This window comes from Trichomonas vaginalis, chromosome V (assembly GCF_026262505.1).
Source record: "Trichomonas vaginalis G3 chromosome V, whole genome shotgun sequence".
NCBI lineage: Eukaryota > Parabasalia > Trichomonadida > Trichomonadidae > Trichomonas > Trichomonas vaginalis.
Genome location: NC_067207.1, coordinates 10,270,158 through 10,290,910, shown reverse-complemented (window position 1 = coordinate 10,290,910; position 20,753 = coordinate 10,270,158). Strand labels below are relative to the sequence as shown.

The following is a 20,753-nucleotide window of genomic DNA, read 5'->3' as shown; positions in this document are numbered from 1 at the left end:
GTGCTTCCTCTCTTCATCAAGGTGCTTCCTCGCTTCATCAAGATGCTTCCTCTCTTCAACAAAGTGCTTCCTCGCTTGATCAAGTGCTTCCTCTCTTCATTTCATGCAGCTTCCTCTCTTCATCAAGGTGCTTCCTCTCTTGATCAAGATGCTTCCTCTCTAAATCAAAGTGCTTCCTCTCTTAAATCAAGTGCTTCCTCTCTTGATCAAGTGCTTCCTCTCTTCATCATGCAGCTTACTCTCTTGATCAAGGTGCTTCCTCTCTTCATCAAGGTGCTTCCTCTCTTGATCAAGATGCTTCCTCTCTTCAACAAAGTGCTTCCTCTCTTCATCAAGGTGCTTCCTCTCTTGATCAAGATGCTTCCTCTCTTCATCAAGGTGCTTCCTCTCTTGATCAAGATGCTTCCTCTCTTCATCAAGGTGCTTCCTCTCTTGATCAAGATGCTTCCTCTCTAAATCAAAGTGCTTCCTCTCTTCATCAAGGTGCTTCCTCGCTTCATCAGATGCTTCTCTCTTCAATCAAAGTGCTTCCTCGCTTGATCAAGGTGCTTCCTCTCTTCATCATGCAGCTTCCTCTCTTCATCAAGGTGCTTCCTCTCTTGATCAAGATGCTTCCTCTCTAAATCAAAGTGCTTCCTCTCTAAATCAAAGTGCTTCCTCTCTTGATCAAGATGCTTCCTCTCTTCATCATGCAGCTTACTCTCTTGATCAAGGTGCTTCCTCTCTTCATCAAGTGCTTCCTCTCTTGATCAAGATGCTTCCTCTTTCAACAAAGTGCTTCCTCTCTTCATCAAGGTGCTTCCTCTCTTGATCAATGCTTCCTCTCTTCATCAAGGTGCTTCCTCTCTTGATCAAGATGCTTCCTCTCTTCATCAAGGTGCTTCCTCTCTTGATCAAGATGCTTCCTCTCTAATCAAAGTGCTTCCTCTCTTCATCAAGGTGCTTCCTCGCTTCATCAAGATGCTTCCTCGCTTGATCAAGGTGCTTCCTCTCTTCATCATGCAGCTTCCTCTCTTGATCAAGGTGCTTCCTCTCTTGATCAAGGTGCTTCCTCTCTAAATCAAAGTGCTTCCTCTCTTCATCAAGGTGCTTCCTCGCTTCATCAAGATGCTTCCTCTCTTCAACAAGTGCTTCCTCTCTTGATCAAGGTGCTTCCTCTCTTCATCATGCAGCTTCCTCTCTTCATCAAGGTGCTTCCTCTCTTGATCAAGTGCTTCCTCTCTAAATCAAGTGCTTCCTCTCTCATCAAAGTGCTTCCTCTCTTCATCATGCAGCTTCTCTCTTGATCAAAGTGCTTCCTCTCTTCATCAGATGCTTCCTCTCTTCATCAAGGTGCTTCCTCCTCTTGATCAAGATGCTTCCTCTCTTCATCAAGGTGCTTCCTCTCTTCATCAAGTGCTTCTCTCTTCTTCAAAGTCTTCCTCTCTTGATCAAGATGCTTCCTCTCTTCATCAAGGTGCTTCCTCTCTTCTTCAAAGTATTCCTCGCTTGATCAGGTGCTTCCTCTCTTCATCATGGCTTCTCTCTTCATCAGATGCTTCCTCTCTTCAACAAAGTGCTTCCTCGCTTGATCAAGGTGCTTCCCACTCCATCATGCAGCTTCCTCTCTTCATCAAGGTGCTTCCTCTCTTCAACAAAGTGCTTCCTCGCTTGATCAAGGTGCTTCCTCACTCCATCATGCAGCTTCCTCTCTTCAACAAAGTGCTTCCTCGCTTGATCAAGATGCTTCCTCTCTTCATCATGCAGCTTCCTCTCTTCATCAAGATGCTTCCTCTCTTCAACAAAGTGCTTCCTCGCTTGATCAAGGTGCTTCCTCACTCCATCATGCAGCTTCCTCTCTTGATCAAGGTGCTTCCTCTCTTGATCAAGATGCTTCCTCTCTTCATCAAGGTGCTTCCTCCCTTGATCAAGATGCTTCCTCTCTTCATCAAGGTGCTTCCTCTCTTCATCAAGGTGCTTCCTCTCTTCATCAAGGTGCTTCCTCTCTTCATCAAGGTGCTTCCTCTCTTCTTCAAAGTACTTCCTCTCTTGATCAAGATGCTTCCTCTCTTCATCAAGGTGCTTCCTCTCTTCTTCAAAGTACTTCCTCGCTTGATCAAGGTGCTTCCTCTCTTCATCATGCAGCTTCCTCTCTTCATCAAGATGCTTCCTCTCTTCAACAAAGTGCTTCCTCGCTTGATCAAGGTGCTTCCTCACTCCATCATGCAGCTTCCTCTCTTCATCAAGTGGTGCTCTCTTTCAACAAAGTGCTTCCTCGCTTGATCAAGGTGCTTCCCACTCCATCATGCAGCTTCCTCTCTTCAACAAAGTGCTTCCTCGCTTGATCAAGATGCTTCCTCTCTTCATCATGCAGCTTCCTCTCTTCATCAAGATGCTTCCTCTCTTCAACAAAGTGCTTCCTCGCTTGATCAAGGTGCTTCCTCACTCCATCATGCAGCTTCCTCTCTTCATCAAGGTGCTTCCTCTCTTCATCAAGATGCTTCCTCTCTTCAACAAAGTGCTTCCTCGCTTGATCAAGGTGCTTCCTCACTCCATCATGCAGCTTCCTCTCTTGATCAAGATGCTTCCTCTAAATCAAGTGCTTCCTCTCTTCATCAAGGTGCTTCCTCGCTTCATCAAGATGCTTCCTCTCTTCAACAAAGTGCTTCCTCGCTTGATCAAGGTGCTTCCTCTCTTCATCATGCAGCTTCCTCTCTTGATCAAGATGCTTCCTCTCTTGATCAAGATGCTTCCTCTCTTGATCAAGGTGCTTCCTCTCTTCATCAAGGTGCTTCCTCTCTTCATCATGCAGCTTCCTCACTCCATCATGCAGCTTACTCTCTTCATCAAGGTGCTTCCTCTCTTGATCAAGATGCTTCCTCTCTTCATCAAGGTGCTTCCTCTCTTGATCAAGGTGCTTCCTCGCTTGATCAAGGTGCTTCCTCACTCCATCATGCAGCTTCCTCTCTTGATCAAGATGCTTCCTCTCTAAATCAAAGTGCTTCCTCTCTTCATCAAGGTGCTTCCTCGCTTCATCAGATGCTTCCTCTCTTCAACAAGTGCTTCTCGCTTGATCAAGGTGCTTCCTCTCTTCATCATGCAGCTTCCTCTCTTGATCAAGATGCTTCCTCTCTTGATCAAGATGCTTCCTCTCTTGATCAAGGTGCTTCCTCTCTTCATCAAGGTGCTTCCTCTCTTCATCATGCAGCTTCCTCACTCCATCATGCAGCTTACTCTCTTCATCAAGGTGCTTCCTCTCTTGATCAAGATGCTTCCTCTCTTCATCAAGGTGCTTCCTCTCTTGATCAAGATGCTTCCTCTCTTCATCAAGGTGCTTCCTCTCTTCATCAAGATGCTTCCTCTCTTCATCAAGGTGCTTCCTCTCTTCATCAAAGTGCTTCCTCTCTTCATCAAGGTGCTTCCTCTCTTCATCAAGGTGCTTCCTCTCTTCATCAAGGTGCTTCCTCTCTTCTTCAAAGTACTTCCTCTCTTCATCAAGATGCTTCCTCTCTTGATCAAGGTGCTTCCTCGCTTGATCAAGGTGCTTCCTCTCTTCATCATGCAGCTTCCTCTCTTCATCAAGATGCTTCCTCTCTTCAACAAAGTGCTTCCTCTCTTCATCAAGGTGCTTCCTCTCTTGATCAAGGTGCTTCCTCTCTTCATCAAGGTGCTTCCTCTCTTCATCAAGGTGCTTCCTCTCTTGATCAAGATGCTTCCTCTCTAAATCAAAGTGCTTCCTCTCTTGATCAAGATGCTTCCTCTCTAAATCAAAGTGCTTCCTCTCTTCATCAAGGTGCTTCCTCTCTTCATCAAGGTGCTTCCTCTCTTCATCAAGGTGCTTCCTCTCTTGATCAAGGTGCTTCCTCTCTAAATCAAAGTGCTTCCTCTCTTCATCAAGGTGCTTCCTCTCTTCATCATGCAGCTTCCTCACTCCATCATGCAGCTTACTCTCTTGATCAAGGTGCTTCCTCTCTAAATCAAAGTGCTTCCTCTCTTCATCAAGGTGCTTCCTCGCTTCATCAAGATGCTTCCTCTCTTCAACAAAGTGCTTCCTCTCTTGATCAAGGTGCTTCCTCTCTTGATCAAGATGCTTCCTCTCTAAATCAAAGTGCTTCCTCTCTAAATCAAAGTGCTTCCTCTCTTGATCAAGGTGCTTCCTCGCTTCATCAAGATGCTTCCTCTCTTCAACAAAGTGCTTCCTCTTTGATCAAGTGCTTCCTCTCTTGATCAAGATGCTTCCTCTCTAAATCAAAGTGCTTCCTCTCTAAATCAAAGTGCTTCCTCTCTTGATCAAGATGCTTCCTCTCATCAAGTGCTTCCTCTCTTGATCAAGATGCTTCCTCTCTAATCAAAGTGCTTCCTCTCTTCATCAAGGTGCTTCCTCTCTTCATCAAGGTGCTTCCTCTCTTGATCAAGGTGCTTCCTCTCTTGATCAAGGTGCTTCCTCTCTTCATCAAGGTGCTTCCTCTCTTCATCATGCAGCTTCCTCACTCCATCATGCAGCTTCCTCACTCCATCATGCAGCTTACTCTCTTCATCAAGATGCTTCCTCTCTTCATCAAGGTGCTTCCTCTCTTCATCAAGGTGCTTCCTCTCTTCATCAAGATCTTCCTCTCTTCATCAAGGTGCTTCCTCTCTTCATCAGAGGTGCTTCCTCTCTTCATCAAGGTGCTTCTCTCTTCATCAAGGTGCTTCCTCTCTTCATCAAGGTGCTTCCTCTCTTCATCAAGGTGCTTCCTCTCTTCTTCAAAGTATTCCTTCTTCTTGATCAAGGTGCTTCCTCTCTTGATCAAGGTGCTTCCTCTCTTGATCAAGGTGCTTCCTCTCTTCATCAAGATGCTTCCTCTCTTCATCAAAGTGCTTCCTCTCTTCATCAAGGTGCTTCCTCTCTTCATCAAGGTGCTTCCTCTCTTCATCAAGGTGCTTCCTCTCTTCATCAAGGTGCTTCCTCTCTTCATCAAGGTGCTTCCTCTCTTCTTCAAAGTACTTCCTCTCTTCATCAAGATGCTTCCTCTCTTGATCAAGGTGCTTCCTCTCTTCATCAAGGTGCTTCCTCTCTTCATCAAGGTGCTTCCTCTCTAAATCAAAGTGCTTCCTCTCTTCTTCAAAGTACTTCCTCTCTTCAACAAAGTGCTTCCTCTCTTCATCAAGGTGCTTCCTCTCTTCATCAAGGTGCTTCCTCTCTTCTTCAAAGTACTTCCTCTCTTGATCAAGATGCTTCCTCTCTTGATCAAGGTGCTTCCTCGCTTCATCAAGGTGCTTCCTCTCTTGATCAAGATGCTTCCTCTCTTCATCAAGGTGCTTCCTCTCTAAATCAAAGTGCTTCCTCTCTTCAACAAAGTGCTTCCTCTCTAAATCAAAGTGCTTCCTCTCTTCAACAAAGTGCTTCCTCTCTTCTTCAAAGTACTTCCTCTCTTGATCAAGGTGCTTCCTCTCTTCATCAAGGTGCTTCCTCTCTAAATCAAAGTGCTTCCTCTCTTGATCAAGATGCTTCCTCTCTTGATCAAGGTGCTTCCTCTCTTCATCAAGGTGCTTCCTCTCTAAATCAAAGTGCTTCCTCTCTTCAACAAAGTGCTTCCTCTCTTCTTCAAAGTACTTCCTCTCTTGATCAAGGTGCTTCCTCTCTTCATCAAGGTGCTTCCTCTCTAAATCAAAGTGCTTCCTCTCTTGATCAAGATGCTTCCTCTCTAAATCAAAGTGCTTCCTCTCTAAATCAAAGTGCTTCCTCTCTTGATCAAGATGCTTCCTCTCTTGATCAAGGTGCTTCCTCTCTTCATCAAGGTGCTTCCTCTCTAAATCAAAGTGCTTCCTCTCTTCAACAAAGTGCTTCCTCTCTTCTTCAAAGTACTTCCTCTCTTGATCAAGGCTTCCTCTCTTCATCAAGCTTCCTCTCTATCAAAGTGCTTCCTCTCTTGATCAAGAGCTTCCTCTCTTATCAAGTGCTTCCTCTCTTCATCAAGTGCTTCCTCTCTTCATCAAGGTGCTTCCTCTCTAAATCAAAGTGCTTCCTCTCTTCAACAAAGTGCTTCCTCTCTTCTTCAAAGTACTTCCTCTCTTGATCAAGGTGCTTCCTCTCTTCATCAAGATGCTTCCTCACTCCATTATGCAGCTGCTTCTTTTCTTCATCAATTCCTCTTCACCCTGGAGCTCCTCAGCTTTATATCATTTTAATTGGATTTTTTGAAATCCACCTGCAGTAGGATAAAGGAGATGTAACTCACGACTAAGAACCTGGCCATATGCTCCATTCCAGGCCAAAACAGATTGCATAGCTACAAACAGATTGAAATACCAATCCTGTTGCTGCATGGGGCGTCCATATTCCATTTGGAAGACTTGCATCATCACATTTGGATCTGTAAGGACTTTGTCGTTGACAAAATTGGGCCTTGCAGGAGGAACTCCATTTGCTACAATGTATCTGGAAGCAAGAGGTTTGTTCATATCCAATGGATAGATTCCTGTTGCTTTAAAAGCATTTTCGATGTTTGTAGCTGTGCAAGACACACTACATGCATCAAGGAAGCTGCGAACCATGATATAGCGCAGTTCTCTGGCGTTCCATACATAATTGATCACCATATGCCCTTGCTGATCGTACCGGATAGTCGCCATATCAAACAACTTCTTGAATTGGGCCTTCAAGGGAGAAAAAATCCCAACATCAAGAGGTTGTAAGATATGAGATGTATGGCCTGGGAGAACAAGAAGCTCGATATTGAAGGCGCTCAAGAGGCGAACGGCCAAGAAAGAGAGCCTGGATGGATGACCATCTACAATTAGGAGAAAAGGTACCTGGGCATCAAACACATTCATTTGAGACCTTTTCTCCTGTACTTTGCAGATGAACATGATACAGTATACCATAAAAAGGTATTTGTTCATCCATCCACTCTCGGAGCGAACAAAAAAGGCGTCCAGATCTTCCAATTCCGCATCAAGGGTCTTCTTTTGTGGAAGTATCACCATTGGCTTCATAGTTGTACCATCTGCAAAGATGGTACAGACCCCTGTAAGATGTGGAAGCTGAGACTTTTCAGCGCGAACTGGGCGATTCCGGCCAGCAGTAAGAACTTTATAGCGACGTTTGGAATAGAGCATTGTCTCGTCCATATTCGCAATAAACTTCTTCCTGCGGGCAAAGTATCTATGCTTGGAGAGGAAAAATTGGCGAATATGGTTTGCGTCACAGGTAGAGCGTCGGAGCATATCAATAGTTTGGGAGCTCACAATCCGAATTGACAATCTTGTGGCGATATGATTAAGCCAGCCACGGGATGGCGATGGGCAGTAATCATCGAGCTTCGCTAGAAGATGCGGGCATCTTGCAGCGATTAGTACCCGCGCCGCAAATTTTAATCTCCTATTTTGTAATTCCGTACAGACAGCAATGGCCATTGATGTTGTAATACAGTTCAAGTCGTCTGCCATCTCTTGAACAAGTTTTTTGAACTGCATTTCATCTGGTAGTGACAAAAGGGTCATACCACCCCCTGACTGACCTTTTGTCCATGAACGACAAGTAGCAGTGCGCATGATTGCGCGTGCTACTGTCGTCTTTGAAATTGAGTAAACATTCCGTATTTGTTGATAAGACTCGCCATTTACTCTTCGATAGAGTAAATCGAGTTGCATCTGGGTCAATAGCCCAAGATTTTTATAGTTTTCTAATTCTGCAAACTCGGGAATTCGTGTTCTTGGTTGCATTTTTTTTAAACGGGAACTTCACAAATTTGGTTCATGGCCATAAAAACTCATTCAATTTTTCTGAGATTTTTTTTCGTCACTCACTCAAAACGCAGAGGACCATTCTTCTCAAAATTGAATTATTTTCTCAAAGATTGAGTGAGTAAAATGGGCACGTTGTGTAAATTGATTCAAAATTTTTTATTGGTACACGACCTTTGAAATTGGTCTCGGGCTATTCAACCTACGGTATTCAAAATTTTGTAAATTGAGAGGAATTTTATAAATCTAATTATCGCTGTATATAGAACCCATTCATGTAAATCTCGATGAAAAAAAATTGAGATGAGTTCTCATTTTCCGACATATGATGAAACGCTTTTCTTCAATGTCTGAGTTCATTCTTTAAAAAATTAAATTATTATACGAATTTTTGCAGACTTTTCAGAGAATTGAGCTCCCATTCAATTCTCTGAAATAGTCTGTTAAAATTTAGTATCTTAAGCCCATTTCAATATAAGCTCCATTTTTAAATACATTTTAAATATCGAGCATTGAAAACTGGGTTAAGATAAACAAATCTTTGCATACTTTTTAACTGTTGATAAAATCGTTCTTAAATCTCGAGCAATATCGATTTTATCGTATATATCACAATACGAAGGAGTTATTTGTTGTTTCGGTGATTCAGATATCCTCAGAAGTATAATGAATTTCTTATTATATGAGGGAAAAGACAGTCTAGAAGATGTCTTTAACGCAGCTAAGATTCTTACTGGAGCCATTCATCTAGTTAACGACGAAATGAAAATTTTGCCGCAATCCTTTGATGTATTTTTTGATCTTTGTGAACCTGGGTTAATCTCAGAGTTTCTTGCTGAACTAGTATACACACATCCAGACACTCCGGCTCTTGAACCAATAATGCAATTCATTTTTGATGATGATCATGTCAATGATGAAACGTTAATGTATTCAATTAGAATCATGAAAGGTATTGTATTCAAGGACCCATCAAGAATTGAATATTTTATGCATAACAAAAAAGTTGGAACTGCAAATTCCTTTTTAAAGGATCTTCTTGATAATATGGGCGATTCTGATGAATTTTCATCGGAGTTTATGGAGATTTTTAGCGAATGTCTGATCAAACAATGCAATCATGTTGACGAATTAATTGGACTTTTATTTGAATATAAGTTCATTGAGTTTGCGTTTGAACTGTTAAGCCAAGATTATGTTCTTGATGATCGAAAGTGCATAGTTGCTCAGTTTCTCGTAAGTTGCTTTCAAAACAGTTCATTACATGATGAGGTAATAAAACATATCAGACAAGGAATATATATTAATCTATGTCAATATCTTAGTTCTTGTCCATCAATTCTTAAAGAACCACTTCTCATGATAATTTCACATGTTATCAAAAACGATGGATATTTAGCAATAAGATATTCGGTCGAAAACAACATACTTGAAAATCTTGAAGATTTGATTAAAGTATGTCCATCAGTAACAATAACATGTCTCGAATCAATTTTTCAATATTCTGCTGAAGGATTTTTCAGAGATGAAATTAAATTATGCTATTATGATTAAATAAAACTTTGAAATGTAATGTTGAATTCTGGTTTATTAGGATGGGATTTGAAGAATTTACAATTTTCATATAAAAATCATTTTTGCACTATTCGCTAATAAATAATAACACGTTATTAAATTGAATTTTGAATTTCTTTTTAATACATTATATAGAGGTGATAGGTGTTTCGTACTGGCATCTTTTACATATATTTACCAATCCTGCAAAGTTATATCCAATTGATGAATGTTGCAAATCAAATCAAATACCATATATAATTTTTACCAAAATTATTTTAGGTATTGGTATAGCAATTTGGTTTATATTCAAACATCATCTTAACAAATGAAAATATTTTATTTGTAATTAATTTGATTAATTTAATAGCAGTATAGGCTTATTATGAACATAATTTCAAACTTACAGCATATAGGACATTTATGATCTTTTATCATTTTTTGCAATTCTGTAATGCATGAAAATTCGGTTCACTTCATTTTTGACACTTTACATATCGGATGTATTATCTAATTATATTACGAAATTCTTCCCGATAAAACAATGAAATCAACTTCAAAAGCTTTACAAAATGCTATCGACTCTATCAAAATTATTCCATACGAACTTTTGACAGATAATGGATGCGAATTTACAGGAAAGGACTTCAAAAACGTTCTTCAAGTAAATGGCATTCAACACCATCGGACAGAACCTTACACACCACAGTTAAATGGTAAAATAGAACGTTTTTGGCAAACAATCTTTTCGGCTCGCCCAGATTTTATCGAAATAAGAGAATTTTTACCTCACGCAATAGAAGAATACAACACAGTATGGGTTCATACAGCTCTTAAAGATCTTTTCGGTGGAAAACCCTTACTCCAAAATCAATTTGGGACCAGGGTCCTAAATGGACAAAGGACTTAACCCAAATCCTGAGTTCGAAATACAGCCTCGTAACTAAAAATAAAGTAAAAATACGAATAAACATTTTATTATAATTTAAATAATTTTTTTTATTCATAAAGTAATACGATATATAGCTAAGCTATGTAAGGATATTCTGATGCTGAGAGTTTAAGAACTTTAAATTACGTATAGAAAAAAAATTCATTTAATATTTTGTAACATTTTTTAAATTGATAGATAGTTAGATTTTGTAGGGGAAGGTAAGATTCTTTGTGGTAATAATGGTCGTTGAAATTAAAATGAATGTAAGATTTGTGGAGAAATTGTATAAATTTGCATAGTGTTAGATTCAGAATAGGAGCATATGAGCCAGTGATTGTGTCTAATGTTTTTTAAGGTGCTAATTGGAAGTAGAAAAGAAAAAAATTTGTTGCAATAACATCATATTGCAAAAAAGTTTTTAAAATATGATGTATGAATAAGAGTATGATTGGTATAGATTTGGGTTGTATAAATGTGATTGAACAATTGTTAATGGAAAGTTCAAAAACTTGGGTGCAATCAGAACTGATTGCACCCAAGTTTTTGAACTTTGTATAAGGAATTGTTGGCTATGATGTACTGATCATGAATCAGTACATCATAGCCAACAATTCCTTCGCAAACAGCGGGAAACTTTGTCTGAATAGTTTAAATTCAGACAAAGTTTCCCGCTGTCAGAGAGGGAATGGAAGGGTAAGAGGTATATATTCATAATGTATACCTCTTACCCTTCCATTCCCTCGAGAAAGTTCAAAAACTTGGGTGCAATCAGAACTGATTGCACCCAGTTTTTGAACTTTGTATAAGGAATTGTTGGCTATGATGTACTGATCATGAATCAGTACATCATAGCCAACAATTCCTTCGCAAACAGCGGGAAACTTTGTCTGAATAGTTTTAACATTCAGACAAAGTTTCCCGCTGTCAGAGAGGGAATGAAGGGTAAGAGGTATATATTCATAATGTATACCTCTTACCCTTCCATTCCCTCGAGAAAGTTCAAAAACTTGGGTGCAATCAGAACTGATTGCACCCAAGTTTTGAACTTTGTATAAGGAATTGTTGGCTATGATGTACTGATCATGATCAGTACATCATAGCCAACAATTCCTTCCCAAACAACCCGAAATTTGTCTGATTCCACACTAATTTTATTAATTTATCTAAACTTTTATCTCTCGTCTACAATTTAATCATCAATAATTATCTCTTGTTCTATTTCACTATTATATATATATATATTTATATGATTTGATTTAAAAAAAATAAATAAATAAATTAATAATAAAAAAAAAAAAAAAAGGTAGTGGGGCCTCCAGGCACTTCGTGCCCTCTAGCCCTGAAGATGTTTAGTATAGCTTTGTCCGGACAAGTAAGGGTCTATCGTCACTACAGGAAAAGTTACAGGCGTTCCAAGGAAGTATACTTTGAGAAGCCTTTTCCCCCTTATAGAATGAGATAGGACGGTTATTTTACAAAACTGACAACACTTTGACCGAGTAGTTTTTTGTGCTGAACAAAAAGTGTCATATAAACATCTGTCAAAAACCGTTTTTTACTTCACTTAAAATGCCACGTAAGCTACGTAAGAATATACGTAAGAGGAAGAGAGCATTGAAACACCAATAGTAAAAACTGACACCACAACAACAGTTGCAACAACAAATGATGAATGACCCCACTATGTTGCAACAAATGTCAAGCAACCCTATGCTTTTAAACCGAGTTATTGGTGCACAGAGTGGAGGTTTAAGAGCGGCACTTTTAGCGAAAATGGCAGGCTATGGTGGAGCTGCAGACGGAACAGCTTATAACCCTCAAAGTCAAATGAATTTGAGTTCACTCAAAAATCAAATAACAGATGTCAAAAAGTCAAACATAGACATACAGAAACAAATAAGCGAAAACGAAAAGAAACTAGAATATGACAGACACACAAAGAAACTCAATGAGTTAAACGTAGAGAAAAAGAAGAAAGAAGAACAACTGAAAGAACTAAGTACAGAGGAATATGCGAAAAAAAGTGTCAGAAAAAGCAGCAGAAGTAGCAAAAATGGAACAAATGTTATAAATTTGAAAAACCATACTACTCAATATAAAGTACTGAAAGATGAAGAAATAAAACAAAAAGCCCTGAAGACATATATGGATAGCGATGAGTATAAAAAGAAGTTGAAGCAAATGTAAAGGCAGAAAAACTTTTACAGTTGCAAAACCAAACCGTACAGTATGAAAACTTAGCACAGAAAGTAAAAATAACGACGCAGCCATGCAAAAGGCAATGAAAAGCGCAGATATATAAAGCTAATAATGACTGGTTAGATGCCCAAGCCAACGCCAAAGCAGCCCAACTTATAGGGTCAATAAGGACAAAAATACAAGCGGATGAAGACAGTTCAAATGAAGCTTTAATGAATGCTGACTTTAAGAACGCCTTCGAGCTCTTCATAGTAAGGTGAAACTAGTGAACGACTTCTCATCTGGAAAGAAAACTGAAGTCTGAAGGTTTCGACAAAGAGTTAAAAGAAGTAGCACAAAAATATGACGAAAATAACAGATGCAGCAACGAGACAGGCAGTTCAAAGTGCCTATGACGCCGTTAGAGCAACTGTTGTGGAAAGTCAAGAAAAAGAGTTACAACAGACCAAAACAGACCTAGTAAATGCTTTCTTAAAAAAAAGAATCAGTAGGACATTATGCTGCAGATGGAACATATGTGCCAGCTGGTGGAACTTATATACCAGCTGGTGGAACTTATATACTAGCTAGTGGAACTTATATACCACCAAAACCCTCCAAGAGAAGCACCTGCACCAGGACTACCTAAAACATTTACATCGTCACATGGACACAGACACAGGCATGCACCAAAACCAGCACAACAACCAACAGTTCAAAACACTTCACCACAACCAACAGTTCAAAACACCTGCACACAACCAACAGTTTCAAAACACTGCACAGCAACCAACAGTTCAAAACACTGCACCACAACCAACAGTTCAAAACACTGCACAGCAACAACCACAAACAGAGCAAGGACATAAAAGAAGTGAGAACAAGGAAACCAAGAATTCTTAAAAATGCTTAAGGAAAATTATGGTTACCCAGATACTCTTGACTTTAGTGACAGATATAAAGAGCTATTAGAAAGTTCAAGGAAGGAAATACTGACCCGAACCTATTTAGCTTTATGGTTCAGCACCAAATGGGATATAATTTCAAACCTGGAAAATACAAGCTCGCTAAAGGGATATGATTTAATAGCATATCATCCAAATGACATGACTGAATTTACTCCGAGATATTTGGTGTCAGAGATAAATGATAATTCAACTATCTTCATGAAACGCGTAAAAAATAGAGACGGAACGAAAGAAGAAAGGTTTATGAGTCCGGATGACTTAGATAGGGAACTTTTTAAAAACGGTCTCGGAATATATGAAATGCCAGCAGATGAGGTACAAGAAACTCCACAGGAAGAAGTTCAGATACAACCAGACATGGAAGAAATAGTTCAGCAACAACAGCTAGAAGAGCCTGAAGGAAACGAACAAGGCCCTCCTTTGGAAAACTAACTTCACAAACTAGATGAAGATTTGGAACAGCCGAAAAATCTTGACCCTCAAACAAGAGTATGCGGAGAATATGGAATCTTTCCAAGAGTCTAAGAAAAATTCGGCTGACATAGTAGAAGAATATCGAAAAATGTTCGCCGACATACAAAAGACTCCAACATCAGATGAAAATATTCAGCATAGAATGGAAGAACTGAAAGAAAGTGTACGCAAATACAAAACAATCCTTTTTACTTACGACCATATAACGTTTCAATCTTTGGCTGAACTCGGTGAAAATAAAAGGTTAAATTTCAACAAAACATATAGAAATGAACATGTTTAAAGTTCATTCAGAACCTAACCAATATGGAAACAAACCTACTTTTGTTTCTGCAGACTATGGAACTACAATGAGATGGGGTCACTAAAGCTAATCCGGATAGGTGGTTCATAAACTTACAACCACAATTCCAAGAAGTTGTAGACGCAATGGAAGTGAATGGTGAACCAGATATAGCTGTATTTTCAGCGCGGCTTTAATGCCATTGAAAGATATGAAAGATGCAGATATTTTGAACCAGTATGAAATGAACATGGCTGATGGAAATATAACACCTGACGTTCTAGAACATTTATCTCAAAGAACTACACAGAACCATAGAGATGGTATATTTGGTGAAGAGTTTAGAAAGAAAGTTAGGGAGAGAGAAGGAAGAGAACCTATTGTACATGACCTTGCAAACGAAAGTTTGCAAAATGTCATAAAAACTTACTTTGCAGACAATGAACCGAGAATGGATGAATATTTAAGAAAACTCAAATGACAGTACCAAATTGAAATGTTAGTATTGAAAAACATGTTCCTTGACAAAATAAACCAACTACAGAAATAAATGACGCAAGACTGAAACATTGGGTAAAAGCTTTCCCATTCACAAAAGATATTATTGTAACATGGAAAGAAAACCAGAATGGCTACAAAAACATATATTTGGAAACGAGCTTATTCCATATGGACAAGCTCTGTTTGAAGAGCTTGAACCGGAAACTCAGGAAAGAGTCATGCAAACAATACGCGAAGACTCAAATACAAACTATGACAAAATCTTTCTAGGATATAGTTACCTGAGATGGGCGACCAGAGCCCAAAGGCAAAAAGGACATGGGAAATTTACAACATACTAGGTGAACATGAGGCAAAGATGCAACAACTTGAAGCAGAGGGCAAGTTACCAAAAGCGACACCAAAGAAGAAGAGAAGAGTAGAACAAAGTGAAAGTAGTGAAGAAGTAACTTCATCTAGTGAAAGTAGTGGCAATGAAGGAAAAAGAAGAGTTAAAAACTCAGTCAGGAAGAAAGTAAAGCTTGGTCCGAGTGGGTTCTATTATGACAAATAAATCCAACTATTCTATATTTTTACCCATATGAAATGTACGCCGCTCAGAATATAACGCCAACAGTTTTGGATGCCATGAACGGAAATGTTTCCGAATGGTATAACGAATGCGACAATGCCATTAGAAGGTCAGAAATAGTTCCTGGAACTTACGAATATACAACTGCTGTTTCTTATGGAAACGTAGGTGAGTTTGGAGAAGGTTCTTCAACAACAGTAGATATTGCTTGCGACAGGTTTCATATTATTTCTATTGACAACTCATTCTTATACGTGGAACAAGACATTGAATAAAACCTTCTGCCAAGTTGTCTGACAAGAAAGGTTGCAATGGAATTTTCTATGTCGGATACCAATATGCTCCAGAAGTTTTCATGGGATATAAGATATATTCTAACTCTGACTTAGTTCAAACAGTAACATGGGCAAACTATGAATGGTTCGCTTTGAGAAACTCAGTACAACCACAAGCTAGAGAACAAACAGACCAGTATGCAAATATTGAGAAAATAAGAAGACTTGACCCTAACGTTCAGGAGTTTATGTTAACCTTTCTGGTTCAGATGGAACTGCTGCCACTAAAGTAAACTGAAACTTAGAGTTCCTTTGTCATCTTTCCTCATCTTCAGGTTTTTAAGATACTTGCCAAACTGGGCAGGAAAAATTTCTATCGAACTTACTCCAAGCAAAAATAACTTAGTCATTGCACCAACACAAGACCCATTCACTCTTACAGACGTAATGGAACAAATAAAACGTCATTCGCCGACTTTTGCAAAGACAAAGTTGACTTAGACTTTGGTTTCTCAAACCTCAACACTGAAGTAAACTACTACTTCAATGGTGCTGGAACTGCTTGGGACCCAGTTAAGTTCACATGCGAACAGTTTGAATGCAAGAGAATAGAAAGCAGACTTGCAGTCTATATGTTGGACCAGATATTTCAAATGCTTTAGCTGCCAAATATATTGCAGTTCCACTTATGTTCCCTATACACCAAATATCTGTCAAAGACTTTGCAGGTGAAGTTGGAAACCAAAGTGCTGACCCAGGTGCAAGAACAGATATTGCTTTAACAACTGCAATGAAACATGCAGATACTATGTTTGTACTGTTCAGACGAACTATAAATGACTATTCTTGTTTCTACAACCCCGGTATTAAATATCATATAAACATAGATGGCAAATATTATCCAAGAGAAGAATATTCTACAGTTGAGGATATGAGGTCATACAACTTGACATTAGATGCTATGAACTTTAACAACAACTTCACAACAACCATTAACCCTGAAATGCAAAGTTCTATTATGCCATATGTGAAAGTATGGACTCATACAGGAGGTCAAAAAACTCAATATACAAATGGAGACCGTTCAAACTTTTGGCTTGGCATTCCATTTGCTGACTCAGAAGACTTTATGGGTGGTATTTTCAACTGTTGGTACTGTACAAATACAATATACTGGTGACAGAGACGGTCCAGATGAACTGAGAGCAAAGAAGTTTACAAAACCAATAGCACTTTTCACGGAAGATGCTCTTTGAAGATTCGTTCGATGAAACCTGCTGGGGCTCCTCAGATTGGCATAACGACAGCTTCCATCGAGCAGATTTTGGCAGCAGGTCAGTAAGTTGTTCTTGAACTGACTTCTCTCCGTCAAATATTGACAGTACGCCAGTTTGACATAATATTGTAAGATAAACTTTCCTTTAGAAATATCTGTAAGTTTTGAAGTTATATTTTTGTCTGCTTCAAGAAACTTTCACCATTTCAGTTATACCAACTTTCTTTGCTTTATGGAAATATTTTGGTTCAGCAAATATTGCTATTCTATAACATTTTCCATTTTTGTATAAAGAACTATTCTGTCAATGTATTTGTATTGTTGTGTGTGTAAACTTTGTTCTGCTTCAATTCGAAGAGATACTCGAATACGTCCATCTTTTTATTCTAATAAAATGTCATTTCCGAAAAATAGAAGCGTAAGTGTTTCAAAAGGTTTAATGGCGGTGGCAGATGTGAAGTTAAATTACACCAACTCAAACAAACAGTCAAAGTGTTATTGTCAATGTCAAAGACAGAGATGTTTGAAATGGGGAAACCATACGAAACGAAGATGGTATAACAATAGTTCCTGTAAAAGAACACCAACTATCCTGAAGTTAGCAGAGACTTAAGTTCTGTTGCAGATATTCGAAACGACTACAACAACTGAAAGACAAACTTCAAACTCAGGAGAAGATTTGTCAAGCTTTAAGTATAATGTTAAACTTGGTCGAACACAACCCTGTAAAAGTGAACTCATATGTCATTGCACCTCATGAAGTTTGAAAGAACTATTGAAACTTTTTGACAGAGGCAGACGATTAAAACATCAAAGAAATAGAACCCGACATTAGTTGCTGTGGGTCATATAATGTCATTGACAAGATATACGTTATGAAAGGAGGTGAAACGTTGAACTTAAAGTATAGTTTCCCAGACGTCATAAAAATATTTGACGACCACAACATTTCATTAAAATTTATTTGCTAAGTAAAAATGTCAAAACTTCTTGAAAGATGTTTGAAGAAAAATAATATAGACTTTATTTCATGTAAAGGACTTTACACACTTTGAACGATATGAAAGACCCTGTTTTGTTTGTTCGTGTAGACAAAGGAAAGTTCTATGTCTTTACAAAATATTTGAACTTCTTAGACAGAGAACTTCAAGAAACGCCATGTGAAAGTTTAGATGAAGTTCTTCTCCACTTTCAGAAAACTTTTAAATATATATAAATGGCAGAAGATATAATGGTTTATACTATTACGACTAAAAACCCTGATCATATAATTCTATAACAACAAACTTACAAAGTCCTCAAGGACGGTATTGTAAACTAACTTTAAACACAATGACGACTAAAGCCTGTTTGCTCTTTTGACACCAGAAGACTTTATTGTTGTGAATGGTAAAAAATACTCCTTTGAAGATACTTACTCAGATATACCACCAACAGGTTTTGTGACTTATTTAATACTTTAAGTACGGGTGTAACATTGCGCAACTAGAGCAGGTTTCATTATGTTTGGGATGTCCGACTGAGTTTACTATAACGATATGAGCTATAATACAAAACTTATTTCTGGGTTTTTACTACAACAGTTTCCTATAACAGGAAAAGGTGTCATACAAGGAATGTCTATTCCATTGACATTAAGCACACCAATCTTATATATTGTTTCAAATATAGGTTCAAAGTGTTATTCGAATGTCGACAGAAACTATTATGACCAAAGATACTTATGCGTATAACAATACTTTCTCTGCTGGTTTGCCTATTGTTCATTCGAATGCAGAATTTTCAACCTTAGTGAACTCAAACACTTTGGCAAGTATAACGTTGACATTAGTTTGACGCAAACTTTGTTCCTGTAAACTTTTATGTCCTATGTATTTGTCAATGACGGCAGAAAGTTTCGAATTGGAAGATGCAACTGGTGAAAGTATTGTATTACAAGAACAACTTCAACAACAAATAGCTCAAGAACAACAAATGCAACAAATGCAACAAATGCAACAACAAAGTCAAGAATAAAAAAAAATATTTTTTTTTATTTTTATAAAAATGTACAGAATAGATGTTTCAGATTTTTATGACTTCCAAGCATTCAGAAATATGTGTCCATTTCGAGACTATAACAAAGCAGTCGAGAATTTGAAACGTTTAGTCATTTATGTCGACTCTGCCCCAGAATGTTATGTCATGAAAGATGGGATGTAGTCGTTAACAAACCTAAAGCGACAATAGTTTCAGAACAAGAATGTAGACAGAAACTTAAGAAAATAAAAGTTGTACAAGTTGGCATGAAGATGTTAGATGCTTGGGATATCTTATTGTCAAAGTTAGAAGATTTTTCAGTTCGAGGTATAAAGTTCTATACACCTTCTTCCAAACTCTATTCTATCTTCACTGGATTAAATACGAACAAGTAGAATGGAAAGAAAATATTATAGAAGCTTGGTTAGACCATGTCAAGAAATTATATGCAATGGAAACGAAAAGGTTTATGAGTATATCTTATGTTGGTTTGCAAACATCTTACAACATCCAAGTGCTAAAATGAAACTGCTCTCTTATAATTGGAAAACAAGGAACAGGTAAGAACATTCTTTACAGATATCTTGTGCAAACTGTTAGAAGGTTATTCGAACCCGAATATGACAAACTTAGAAAACATCTGTGGCAAGTTTAACTCCTCAATAGAGAATATGAAACTTATAGTTTGCAATGAACTTCAAAGTATAGATACAACAAAAGTTTTAAACTCAGATGCTTTGAAGAGTCTTATAACAGATAAAGTTGGAGTTGTTGAAAGAAAATATAAAACCAAAGAGTTTGTGAAAATGTTGCAAACTTCATTATGGTTTCAAACAATGCTGTTCCGATGAAGTTAAAGTTCCGACAGAAGATATGTAGTTGTTCAGAACGTCAGATTCTCATATGCAAGATACTGAATATTTTGACGCTTTGTCAGAATGTTTGACATCTGACTTTTACAACCACTTGTGTTCTCATATTTCATGACATTAGATATTTCTAAGTTCAATCCAAGACAAATTCCACATACAGAAGAGAGACAAACATTGTTAGAAGCAAACAAGAGTGTATATGAACTGTTCATAGATGAAACTGACTTTGTGTCATTAGATGAAGGTCATTGTACGATTCGTATAAACAATATTGTCAAGAATATGGTTATATGACAGCTTCTAAACGAACATTCTTGGCAAATGTCAAAAGTCTTTTAGATGTTCAGAATTGGTGTATATACAAAGAAAAATTTTTCTGAGTAAATTTAAAAAAAAATATTTTTTTTTATCCGATAGAAAAGATGACAAAATTCATCTCAGTAAACAAGTACATGTCAGGACTTAAAGAAGAACTAAACCCATTCACATATTTGAATGTTTACTTCTACCATTTTGAAAAGTCTTCATTCAGCAAAGTTTGGAACATCGAACCAGTTAAGTTTGCTATTGTGACTAAAAATGGTGCGAAATTTGAAGACTTAGACATAGAAGGTTTGTTAACAGTCAAAGAAAGTTTTGACAGAAGGTTCTCAAACCTTAAAGAAGGCAAAGCATACAAACTTGTTATACCTTATGAACCAAAGAAAGCAGACGCTATGAATATTATGAGTCTAAGATAGTTGAAGTTCAAGGTAAATTGGGTAAAAAGATTTTAGAGTCTAAGCCAGTGTTTGCTCCTAAAGAGGAAGAGAACATTGACATTGACCCAGAAATGTTCTAAAAATAAATTTTATTTTACATGTCAAATTTCTTTTTCTCTGGAACTGGTTCAGGTTCTTTCTTCTCTTCTTCTACTTTCTTTTCTCTCTTCTTCTTTTCTGGTGGAGTTATGTCAAACATTCTCAGAACCATATTTTTGTAAAGTTCTTGTCCTTTAATAGCTCTTCTATTCTGTCTATTTCATCTTCAAGAACAGCGCATGTGTCTTCTTTGCATTCTAAGAAGTTTTGTTGGACTTCATCTCTCCAAGAGGCGTCATCTCTGTCAACAAGTCTTCATTGACAAATTTAAGACTTCTCTG

The 20,753-nt window shown here is 38.0% G+C and overlaps 8 protein-coding genes and 3 pseudogenes across 11 annotated transcripts, besides 2 other annotated features; 8 read left to right on the top strand and 3 right to left on the bottom strand.

Moving 5' to 3' along the window:
- Positions 1-210: 210 nt before the first annotated feature.
- TVAGG3_0311300 (SLEI family protein family) lies at positions 211-456 on the top strand (the record flags this gene model as incomplete). Its single annotated transcript, XM_051229840.1, has 1 exon — positions 211-456. A coding segment is annotated over one exon (246 nt), but the record flags the coding sequence as incomplete, so codon positions are not given.
- A 215-nt stretch (positions 457-671) lies between these two features.
- On the top strand, positions 672-913 carry TVAGG3_0311290 (annotated as a pseudogene). Its single transcript has one exon. A coding segment is annotated over exon 1 (242 nt).
- A 398-nt stretch (positions 914-1,311) lies between these two features.
- Positions 1,312-2,262, top strand: TVAGG3_0311280 (SLEI family protein family; the record flags this gene model as incomplete). Its single annotated transcript, XM_051229839.1, has 1 exon — positions 1,312-2,262. The coding sequence occupies one exon, from the start codon at positions 1,312-1,314 to the stop codon at positions 2,260-2,262; it is 951 nt and encodes a 316-aa protein (XP_051099569.1).
- Positions 2,263-2,284: 22 nt separating this feature from the next.
- On the top strand, positions 2,285-2,971 carry TVAGG3_0311270 (SLEI family protein family; the record flags this gene model as incomplete). Its single annotated transcript, XM_051229838.1, has 1 exon — positions 2,285-2,971. The coding sequence occupies one exon, from the start codon at positions 2,285-2,287 to the stop codon at positions 2,969-2,971; it is 687 nt and encodes a 228-aa protein (XP_051099568.1).
- A 47-nt stretch (positions 2,972-3,018) lies between these two features.
- On the top strand, positions 3,019-3,703 carry TVAGG3_0311260 (phosphoryn-related-related family; the record flags this gene model as incomplete). The annotated part of the gene is made up of 1 exon (XM_051229837.1): positions 3,019-3,703. A coding segment is annotated over one exon (685 nt), but the record flags the coding sequence as incomplete, so codon positions are not given.
- Positions 3,704-4,725: 1,022 nt separating this feature from the next.
- TVAGG3_0311250 (zebrafish ch73-193c12.2-related family) lies at positions 4,726-5,859 on the bottom strand (the record flags this gene model as incomplete). Its single annotated transcript, XM_051229836.1, has 1 exon — positions 4,726-5,859. One exon carries the CDS (start codon positions 5,857-5,859, stop codon positions 4,726-4,728), a length of 1,134 nt encoding a protein of 377 aa, XP_051099566.1.
- A 282-nt stretch (positions 5,860-6,141) lies between these two features.
- Positions 6,142-6,795, bottom strand: TVAGG3_0311240 (DDE endonuclease family; the record flags this gene model as incomplete). The annotated part of the gene is made up of 1 exon (XM_051229835.1): positions 6,142-6,795. One exon carries the CDS (start codon positions 6,793-6,795, stop codon positions 6,142-6,144), a length of 654 nt encoding a protein of 217 aa, XP_051099565.1.
- Positions 6,796-6,953: 158 nt separating this feature from the next.
- TVAGG3_0311230 (DDE endonuclease family) lies at positions 6,954-7,686 on the bottom strand (the record flags this gene model as incomplete). Its single annotated transcript, XM_051229834.1, has 1 exon — positions 6,954-7,686. A coding segment is annotated over one exon (733 nt), but the record flags the coding sequence as incomplete, so codon positions are not given.
- Positions 7,687-8,373: 687 nt separating this feature from the next.
- On the top strand, positions 8,374-9,261 carry TVAGG3_0311220 (armadillo (ARM) repeat-containing protein family; the record flags this gene model as incomplete). Its single annotated transcript, XM_001307375.1, has 1 exon — positions 8,374-9,261. One exon carries the CDS (start codon positions 8,374-8,376, stop codon positions 9,259-9,261), a length of 888 nt encoding a protein of 295 aa, XP_001307376.1.
- Positions 9,262-10,676: 1,415 nt separating this feature from the next.
- Positions 10,677-11,333: a mobile genetic element.
- Positions 11,334-14,108: 2,775 nt separating this feature from the next.
- Positions 14,109-20,753: part of a mobile genetic element that runs on past the window's edge.
- Positions 19,412-19,996, top strand: TVAGG3_0311200 (annotated as a pseudogene). The gene has a single exon. A coding segment is annotated over exon 1 (585 nt).
- Positions 20,035-20,453, top strand: TVAGG3_0311190 (annotated as a pseudogene). Its single transcript has one exon. A coding segment is annotated over exon 1 (419 nt).